The following is a 10000-nucleotide window of genomic DNA, read 5'->3' as shown; positions in this document are numbered from 1 at the left end:
AAGTCTTTAACTGCTGATATTACCTCAAAGTACTACTCGACAGGTTTGTCTTTGACAGGGGTGCGTTGTTTCCCTGTGGCACTTTAGTTTGGATGGTTTTATGCTCTCATGTGCACCCCACACTGTCTTATTTTGTCCTCAATTTAAGTTAATCATATTCTATCTTACTTCAAGTTTTAAGAGTTGCAACCAACTTGCGTTTCACATGATATCTTAAAATGATGCATACTTTTATAAAATTAGCTCCCTAACATTAAACATGACCTGTCACATAAACATTGTCTATGTCCATGCCATGGCAATGACTGACATAATAAAGTTGATCAAAATAACGGGCCAAGGGCAGCAGGTTGGTTTAGTGTGAGCACCTCATATAGTAACTCTTAGATACCCAGACAGAGATGCCCACACAGAGATGTCCACACGTGTCTGATATCAGTAGTAATTGACCACACACTTCCCCTCTGCTCTGCGTTGTGATTGGCCCGTCTAGCGCAGACAGATGTAGTGTACGCGACGCATTGCGTCTGTGGTCAGTGTGTGGACACATCATTATCACGGTTTTGCTGGGGCGTTTCACACACACATCATTATCACGTTGTGCTGAGTAATAGTTTGTAGGCCTACTGTTCTGAGAATGATTTGGTTCATGTTGTAAATCGTCTTTAGTTTCTTGGTAATTTTCTCACAGGAAAGACGTATCATCATTTCTGTGAACATATACTGCAGTGACAAGGTTCCAAAGAGATCTATTTTGGGACACTTAATTCCTAGTATGAAGCTTCCCAGTGTGAACACCCAGACATCTCATCTCTGGTTTATGGTTGTGTCTACGCATGCTATACTGTAGGCTACACCCACATTCAATTCAGTGAGGCTGTGAAAAGAACATCACAAAATCGTATGTATATGAACAACATATTTTTGCTATGCCCCCATCACTGAATTAAGCAATATGACACGAGTGGTATTGTAGTGGAGTTGTAATGTTTTAGCTACATTGCTATAACCCTTTTCTTTTAAAAAAGAGAGAACCAACTCAAAAATACCCCTATTTGTGTAGGCCTACTTCAGAAAGAACCAACTCAAATCTCTGTGAGAAAATCACAGACCTTGTAAATACTGTACTTGTAGTTCTAGAAAGTGGTCCTTTACAACCTACCCCACTACCTTCATCAATAATGCCCGCGTTTCCCAGATTGGTTAAGAAGCTCTTAAGTGCTAAGATCTTCTTAGGAGCGCTCTTAAGAACGGTATTCTTTCAATATTGATATTCTTTGATTTTTACAAGAGACTGTTAGTTTTAGTTTAATTAGATTTCATTTTAATGTTAATGCATTGTTTATTGATGTCACTGTAAGTCGCTTTGGACAAAAGCATCCACTAAATGGCTAGCATGCTACTGAGGAGGCCCAGGTTAAGGCGGAGTGTGTGTGTGTGTGTGTGTGTGTGTGTGTGTGTGTGTGTGTGTGTGTGTGTGTGTGTGTGTGTGTGTGTGTGTTTGAGACTAGCATGCTTCTGAGGAGGCCCAGGTTAAGGTGGAGTGTGTGTGTGTGTGTGTGTGTGTGGTTGAGACTAGCATGCTTCTGAGGAGGCCCAGGTTAAGGTGGAGTGTGTGTGTGTGTGTGTGTGTGTGTGTGTGTGTGTGTGTGTGTGTGTGTGTGTGTGTGTGTGCGTGCGTGTGTGTGTGTGTGTGTGTGTGTGTGTGTGTGTGTGTGTGTGTGTGTGTGGTTGAGACTAGCATGCTTCTGAGGAGGCCCAGGGTATGGTGGAGTGTGTGTGTGTGTGTGTGTATGTGTGTGTGTGTGTGTGATTGAGACTAGCATGCTTCCGTGTCTGCGTGACTTGGGCTAAGGGCCTCATGATATGGAGAACGAGACTGAGGTCGACCACAGCGTCTTCTGAGTGCAGAGGGAGTCCACATGTCCATATCCAGAGGACTTCCTGTCAGCCAGCTGTCTCTTCCTCCTTTCCTCCTTTCAAACTGCTGCTGTCTGGAGTTTCAAAATAACTCAGAGCACATTTCCTTATTAATGAGGTTCAAAGTGAAGGTGGGTCGTTCGGCGCTGATCTGGATCAATGAGGGCCACGCCATACATCACACCTGGACGATCACATGAGACATCACATCACATCCTGTGTCTTTAAGTCATTCAGAAGCCATCACACTTTTTAGATTCTACTACGCCATGACAGAAGTGGGTGAATACTGAATGTGAAACTGATATGTGATTAGATTAGGACAATCTGTGGTGAAATTATGGAGTGCACACACACACACACACACACAATCATATGACAATAATGACATGGGGGAAAAAAGGAGTCTAAGGAAAGCCCTCAGGGTGTGTGTGTGGGGGGGGGCGGTGGCTGGGCATCCAGCATGAGGGGTTGTCCCCTGATCATGTGACCCATCACTAGTCTGGAACTGTTGGTGTCATAACTTTGGTCTTAAACCCACAATTATACTCCACACTTCAGTAGTAGCCAACAGTCTGGTCATCTGGTCTGACCATCTCACTCCACACCAGTGGCTCAAGTGTGGGGCCCCCTGGTGGGGAATAGAGACATGACATCATGTGTTTCGAGCAAGTGGAAGTCAGTTTTTTCTTCTTTTTTATCTTTAATAATATGTTTCTTTTTTGAAAAGGAAGATCATAGATTTAAAACAAAATAGCGACACACAAACATAGGACGACACAGGACGACATATGAAGATAACATCTGATCTAGCTGACTGAGATGGGAAAAGCAACATGGAACCACAGGGCTGCCAAGTTTCAGAAAATGGCAAGCGTGAGAGTTTTGACTGTCACACTCAAAAAGCCTGACATTTGGCAGCTCCGCTTAGAGTCGATTTTTCAAGTGTGAAATTATCAAGAAAGAGGCAAATAAATGTTACACAGCTCTGCAACAAGTAGGCTATAGGACAATGATAGACTTAGCAGCCTTAACGTTAACTTGGAAAATCAAGGAGAATCAGCGAATCAACAGTGAACAAAAACTAGCAAGGAGAACGTTTTAAATGTAATTGTCGGAGTCGGCGCTGTTGTGTTTGAAAGACAAGTTAAAGGCGCCAAGACCCGCCTTACATTGCCTCTGATTTGTTTATATTGCGTGATGCCTTCTGTGGTTGGTGAGATTTAGGCACAAAGACTGATGGATTGGTTATTGCTGTCAGTCAATCAGAGCTCGAACTACGGCAAGGCAATGACCAAAGTTTATCATCATGAAAAAAAATATAGTGCACTCACTGAATGGGGAAATATTGCGTGAGAAATGTCAAGTATGGCATGTGGTGTGAGAATGGGTCAAATTGCGTGACTGTCACGCTCAAAGCGTGAGACTTGGCAGCCCTGGAACCAAAATGTGAAAAAGTGGGTTTAGTGCGTTGATAGGGTCAGGTGGGGCCTAAGAATTCCCCGTCTCCAAAATGGGGAAAGACAAAAAAAGTTTCAGAACCGCTGCTCTACATGCTGCAGTGGCAAACACTGGGCCAAGGGGTCAAATAACCACAATCTTCCCATCTCACCACATGCGCATGCACACACACACACACACACACACTCACGCCTCATCTCACTAACACCCATATGACTTCCCTTGAAGATGACACAGCATGTGCAGTGTAGAGCTATAAGAACGGCAGACTGAGAGCAGACTGCAGATTCAGCAGTCAACAGCCATAAGAGTAAGTGTGTGCCTTGGACAAGCAGGACTCAAGAGGCAAGTTGGAAGCAGCCTTCATCAACAGCATCCAGTCGTCAGTGTGCCGTGTGTCACCATGGATCCCATGTGCATTCTGTGGGCTTGCCTGGTTCCACTGTTCTATGTTCCACTGTTCTATGTTCTCGTCTCACTGATCCTGCTGTGGAACCCACAGATTCTCCACACCAAGAAGCACCTGGGGTTCTCCGCTCGGAACATAGCACACAGAGGAGGCAAGTCAATATGGGCATCAGCATATCAATGGGCACCATTATAATAACACCATTAGAACAGTTCTAGCTCTATAGAATAACATCTAAAAGAAGTAAATAATGCTTTAACTTTTTACGGTAAGGAACTGTACATTTCCGAAAAGGAACGGATCATTTCTGTGTGTGTAGACATGAGTAGGCATCAGCCATATCAATGGGAATGATTATGATAACAATGATGATGAATAGTGATTCTAATAAGTTAGACAAGTTGACTGCATGACTATGATAACATAATAACAGTATAGCTCTATAGAATAAAATCTATAGCCAAATGCTGCCTGAAACTCTCATAGTTGTTTCGGCCAGTCTGTTGCCTGTCAGTGGGGATGGACAGCTCTGTCAGTAGTGATTGACAGCTGTGTGTGTAGTGATGGACAGCTCTGTCAGTGGTGATTGACAGGTGTGTGTTGGCAGTGTGTAAGAGCTCTATAAGTGTCTCTCTCTGTGCTGTGCTCCAGGGGCTGGAGAGAGGATCGAGAACACCATGGAGGCATTCACACAGTGAGTCACACACACACACTCCTCACACACTCACCACACACTCCTCTTTTGCTTTCTCTTTTACTCTCTTATGTCTTATGTCATCTTTTTTCTCTTTCACTCTCTGTCATCTTTTTACCTCAGGTCTCTTCAGTTCCTTCTCTGTGCATTACCCTGCCTATCTGACAATCTCTCTTTCCCCGTCTCTTCATTTAAAGCTTCCATCTCTCTCTCTCTCTCTCTCTCTCTCTCTCTCTCGGTCTCCCTACACATTTAATTTAAAGCTTTCATCTCTCTCTCTCTCACTCAGTCTCTGTCTCCCTACACATTTAATGTAAAGCTTTCATCTCTCTCTCTCTCTCTCTCTCTCTCTCTCTCTCTCTCTCTCTCTCACTCAATCTCTGTCTCCCTACACATTTAATGTAAAGCTTTCATCTCTCTTTCTCTCTCTCTCTCTCTCTCTCACAATGTGTGTGTGTGTGTGTGTGTGTGTGTGTGTGTGTGTGTGTGTGTGTATGTGTTCCTCTGTCGTGCAGTGCTGTAGATGTGGGGGCAGACATGTTGGAGCTCGACTGTCATATGACCAAAGATGGTCAAGTGGTCGTGTCACACGATGGGAACCTCCTGAGACAGACAGGAAGTGATGTCATGATCTCTTCATTGAACATGCAGGTGTGAAATACAGCTTCCTTCCATATTTGGCCAGGTTCTGTCTCGGGTCGATGTTGTATCCAGTGGAACCAGGGCTGGATCCTGAGGTGCGTTTCTCAAAACAATAGTTGCTAAGCTGTTGGGAAATTGCACAGCAACCTACAAAGTGCTATAGCTTAGTTAGCAACTATGGTTTTGAGAAGCACACCCCTGCCTGGTTCCTGTTTAAGGACAGATACACTCTGCTTGTAGAAAACAGAATAGTTGAATAGTTTCTGCTCCTCTCTTTTCAGGACCTGCCCCTCTATAAAGAGAGTCTGGAAGTAACGTTCAACTGCGGTGAGTCTTTAATTTCCCCTTGGGGATCAATAAAGTAGGCCTATCTATCTATCTGTCTATCTATCTATTATTAGTATTATCTATATATCTATCTATCTATCATTCGCTGCTCTCAATGAATCTGTTTGGGATGACATTATCATTTAAATGCGCTTATTGTGATATGTTTGCTTTGCATCATGGTCATGAACATGCGTTCAGGGTCATCTAATATAAGTAGAGGGCATATTTTGCCTTGGCCACTGAGTTTTGCAGGTATAATCCTCTTTTCATGTGAATATGAGGAGTGTGTTTAACAGTTTAATACAATACAAGAGTCCTGTTTTCATGTGAATATGCGGAGTGTGTTAACAGGACGTTTAATAAAATACAAGAGTCCTGTTTTCATGTGAATACGAGTAGTGTGATTAACAGGAAGTTTAATAAAATACAAGAGTCCTGTTTTCATGTGAATATGAGGAGTGTGTTTAACAAGACGTTTGCCACCACTTCCTGTCTTGGCCACTACAGGTCACTACAGTAAGGGGCAGGACAGGAAGTTTGCGCTGTTAGAGGACGTCTTCCAGAAATTCCCCAGAATGCCCATCAACATCGAGGTCAAGGAGAACGATGACATTCTCATAGAGAAGGTAGCCTAACTACTTTTTTATTACACACACAGATGACCAAAATGGTTATTACACACACAGATGACCAGAATGGTTCTTACACACACAGATGACCAATAGTTCTTACACACACAGATGACCAATAGTTCTTACACACACAGGTGATCATAACGGTTCTTACACAGACAGATGACCAATGGTTCTTACACACACAGATGACCATAATGGTTATTCTGCCTTAAGTCCTCTCCTTCCCTCCAACTGGATGCTGAGATTGGCAAATGTCTCATTCTGTACAACTATCCCTGCTGAAAAAAACAGCAAGAAACCAGCTTAGGCTGGTAGCTGGTTTTAGCTGGTTTTAGCTGGTCTTTGCCCAAAACACAGTTATTATTGCTGTTCTTTGCTGGTGTAGCTGGTTAGGCCACCAGCTAGACATGCTGGCGTGACCATCTGAGGAAGCTGGTCGTGCTGGTGTGACCAGCCTGTCGTGTGGGATACAGCTGGTTTAAGATGGTCATGCTGGTGACCAGCCTGTCCAGCTTGACAAAGATGGTCAAGCTGGTTTTCTAGAATAACCAACATAAGCTGGCGTGGCCAGTAAAAACCAGCAATGTAGACGAGCAACACCAACTAAAATGACCAGCTTAAGGTGGTACGACAATCAAAACCAGCTGAATTACCATCATAAACTGGGTAAACCAGCTGAAGGTGTGTTTTCGCGAGAGTTTTGCTGGTCTAGCTGGTTAACCATCAAAGGGTGGTCAAATAAGCTGGTTAACAAGCTGGTCAACCAGCAAACCACCTTTAGCTGGTCAGGCTGTTTTTTTCAGCAGGGATGCTACGGATGTCTCTGTAAGCGTGTGTGTGTGTGTGTGCGAGAAGCCTATGTGTGTGCACATATGATTATGTGTGTGTGTGTGTGTGTGTGTGTGTGTGTGTGTGTGTGTGTGTGTGTGTGTGTGTGTGTGTGTACACTACAGTATGTGTGCATATGTGTTGTATGGTGTTTGTGTGTGTGTGTGTGTGTGTGTGTGTGTGTGTATGGAGTGTATGTGTGCGTGTGTGTATACTCAGTAATTCTAACTGTCCATCTCTGTCAGGTTGCGTCTTTGGTGAGGTCTTACAGGAGAGATGCCATCACTGTTTGGGCCACAGACAACGGGAACCTCATGTCCAAATGCAGGAAACAGGTATAGGCCTACACAGTGTGTGTGTGTGTGTGTGTGTGTGGTCAAGAAGTTAGAAGTTAAAAACTCAAAATGAAAATACTTGAGTGTGTGTGTGTGTGGTCAGGAAATTAGAAGTTAAAAACTCAAAATGAAAATACTTACTTGAGTGTGTGTGTGTGTATAGAATCCAGACATGCCATTCATGTTCACCTTTTGGAGAGGCCTCCTGGTGTTGGCTCTCTTCTACACTGGCCTACTGCCCTTCATACCGCTGAGAGAAAACCTGCTGCAGTTTTACCTTCCCAGAGTCTTCAACAGGTCAGTGTGTGTGTGTGTGTGTGTGTGTGTGTGTGTGTGTGTGAGATGCAGCTTTCTGAATCCTCTCTTCCTGTCCCCACAGGAAGTACATCCCAGTTCCTCCAGACCCCTCGATCCTGCACTACGGATGGTTCGTCTGGCTGCTGGAGAAGTGAGAACGTCATTCTGCTCTAGGCTCTATTCTAAACAAGACCAGCACCTCAGCATTTCATTACAGCTTTTGTAGCTCCATTTTTAGATTAGTTTAAAGTCCACTCGTACCAAATACCACTTTGATTTCTGTATCAATTTTGAAGAGTGGCTTATCTGCTAATTCTGGAATCAGACAGAGATGGGAAACTCTCTGAGCCGTGTTTCCAATCACTGGAATCAGGATAAATGAAATGGCTGTGTTGGCTCTCCCTGGATCTTGTGTCTCTCGGTGTCACAACATTTCTGAACTTCTCATTTTTTTCTCTCAATTTCTTTATCTGTCAGGCTGACCATGAGGAAGGCTTTGTTCGATCACCTGGTGAAAAGAGGAATCGAGGTACATTTCCGGCGTCATATCCATGCGCCCTAAGAATAACAAATCCATATATTGTTGAGAGTGTTACACATACTAATTATCATAGCATAAAATGTCTGCATTGAAATACAGTCTGCTTACTGTTATTCCATCCAATTAGTATACTTATGATATGGTTCATCAATCATTTTAAAATCTTTCAAATGAATCTAGGCTACTTGACCCACCTATGTTATCCTCTGGGTCTTACTGCCCCTATCCTGTATCTCCCTCAGGTGCAGCTGTTTGTCTGTAACGGCGACAGTGACATCGAGGCGGCGTTTGCTGTCGGGGCGACCGCAGTGATGACGGACTACCCCTCGCTGTTAGCGGCTAAAAAGCTCAAGTGACCGCTCTCTCAGAAGCGCGCACACACACACACACACACACACACACACACACGCACACACACACACACGCACACACACACACACGCACGCACACACTGGACTCACCTGAGCCACCACTGGCATAATATGCACTTTATTTTCACTCAGGACTTTTTTTGTGATTCCTTTCCTTTGCTTTTTATTTACATAAAAACTCAGAGTTGCGCCATTTCCCACACCTGTATGTTGTTCTTCCTGCTGAAGCAGTTTGAAGTCTCTGGTTTTGTGTCGTGGTGTGTTTATGTATAAGCTCTAAATCCTGCCAAGACGAGATGTGTGCGGCACACAAAGTGTGAAAAGCTTATTTGTGTTCAAAGACATTTCTTTTAGACTTTATTAAACTTTACTTGAATTATGTTCAAAAGACTTTTCTATTATATTTATGTGAAACTGTAGTTATGTAATTGTAAAACAAATGACATTAAATAAAACAAATCAAATAAAACTATAAGTCTGCTGGACCTCACTAGAAGATTGTTGGCTACTAATACAACACAACTATAATTCTCCTGTATTTAACCAGAAGACTAAAACTATCCACCTCATTCCTTAACCCGGAAATATGTATCGTTGCGATGGTTACGATACTGTTTTCAACTTCCGTTCATTCTGTTAACATGTGCGCTCTCCGTAGCTAACTAGATTATGCCTCAACTTAGATTTCTTTCAAAATATTGACAATTCTGCCCTCAGCATGTATATACTACATCATATGTAACCGATATAGAATAGAAAAGTTTACTTTTATATGCGTTATGATATGTTAAGCACCGTAAACCGTCACGTTAAAACAGATACAATGCAGCTTCGCCGGAAATAGAAAACCGTCTCCGTGTCATGGCGACCCCCATTGTTGGGCTGCGGAATATCGTGGATAAGTCTCCTGGACTTCACCAGACTGTTGGCTACTTCTGAAGTGTGGAGTGTGTGTGGGTTTAAGACCAAAGAACACCACTGGTCACAAGCACTAGTTTATTAGTGTGCATAACATACATACACACAGCAAACATATCGGAGTCTTCTGTCCTTGATGTCATGTCTTTCAAAAAGAACGCTGCTGTCCCTGAAGAATTTGTAGATGACGTTTGACAACATTTCAACATTTGATGTGGAAATAGTTGAACTAGGTCCATTCCCTCCCACTGGTGTTATCAGGTCAAGCTCTGATTGGTCAAACCACTTCCAGGGGGTCTCTGTCACTCTTGGAGATCGCCACGGTTACAGACTCTGGCAAGCGGATGGTCAGCCTCTCTTTGAACACGCTCAGGAAACCACGCTCACTGTTGCTATGGTCACTGAGGACCACACTGGTTCCACTGGCCACGGCATCCAGGACCTCATGATGGGACATCTCACCTGGAGGACAGGTTAAATTCAGGAGTGTGAGGACAGACAGTGTGTGTGTGTATGTGTGTGAGAGAGAGAGAGAGTGTGTGTGTGTGTGTGTGTGTGTGACTGACCTGTGATGTAGAGGTCTGCTTTAACTCCCTGTAGGACAGATGCTCCGGACCCT

At 43.6% G+C, this 10000-nt stretch overlaps 2 protein-coding genes across 2 annotated transcripts in view; one reads left to right on the top strand and one right to left on the bottom strand.

Moving 5' to 3' along the window:
* The first annotated feature begins 3686 nt into the window (after positions 1–3686).
* gdpd3b (glycerophosphodiester phosphodiesterase domain containing 3b) lies at positions 3687–8926 on the top strand. Its single transcript, XM_062531197.1, has 10 exons — positions 3687–3941; positions 4442–4484; positions 5000–5135; positions 5408–5453; positions 5964–6082; positions 7165–7254; positions 7418–7551; positions 7634–7702; positions 8029–8080; positions 8335–8926. The coding sequence occupies exons 1-10, from the start codon at positions 3785–3787 to the stop codon at positions 8446–8448; spliced, it is 960 nt and encodes a 319-aa protein (XP_062387181.1). The 5' UTR covers positions 3687–3784; the 3' UTR covers positions 8449–8926.
* A 519-nt stretch (positions 8927–9445) lies between these two features.
* nif3l1 (NIF3 NGG1 interacting factor 3-like 1 (S. cerevisiae)) overlaps positions 9446–10000 on the bottom strand; it is a 5675-nt gene continuing 5120 nt past the window's right edge. Inside the window, exons 6-7 of the mRNA XM_062532551.1 lie at positions 9948–10000; positions 9446–9843 (exon numbers count right to left, since the gene is read on the bottom strand). The exon at positions 9948–10000 is cut by the window's right edge and continues 31 nt beyond it. Of these exons, the coding sequence (XP_062388535.1) occupies positions 9659–9843; positions 9948–10000 (238 nt within the window). The 3' untranslated portion in view covers positions 9446–9658. The remainder of the gene's footprint in view (positions 9844–9947) is intronic.

The sequence above is a fragment of the Sardina pilchardus genome, chromosome 3, assembly GCF_963854185.1.
Source record: "Sardina pilchardus chromosome 3, fSarPil1.1, whole genome shotgun sequence".
NCBI lineage: Eukaryota > Metazoa > Chordata > Actinopteri > Clupeiformes > Clupeidae > Sardina > Sardina pilchardus.
This window is presented reverse-complemented; position numbering and strand designations above follow the sequence as displayed.

What these genes read in the sequence shown, in the direction of transcription:
- gdpd3b (XM_062531197.1), top strand. Translation starts at nt 3,785, where the DNA reads ATGGATCCCATGTGCATTCTGTGGGCTTGCCTGGTTCCACTGTTCTAT. An exon ending in ACCATGGAGGCATTCACACA is followed by an intron (nt 4,485 to 4,999) that starts GTGAGTCACACA and finishes TCTGTCGTGCAG; the next exon opens with TGCTGTAGATGTGGGGGCAG. An exon ending in TTCGTCTGGCTGCTGGAGAA is followed by an intron (nt 7,703 to 8,028) that starts GTGAGAACGTCA and finishes TTTATCTGTCAG; the next exon opens with GCTGACCATGAGGAAGGCTT.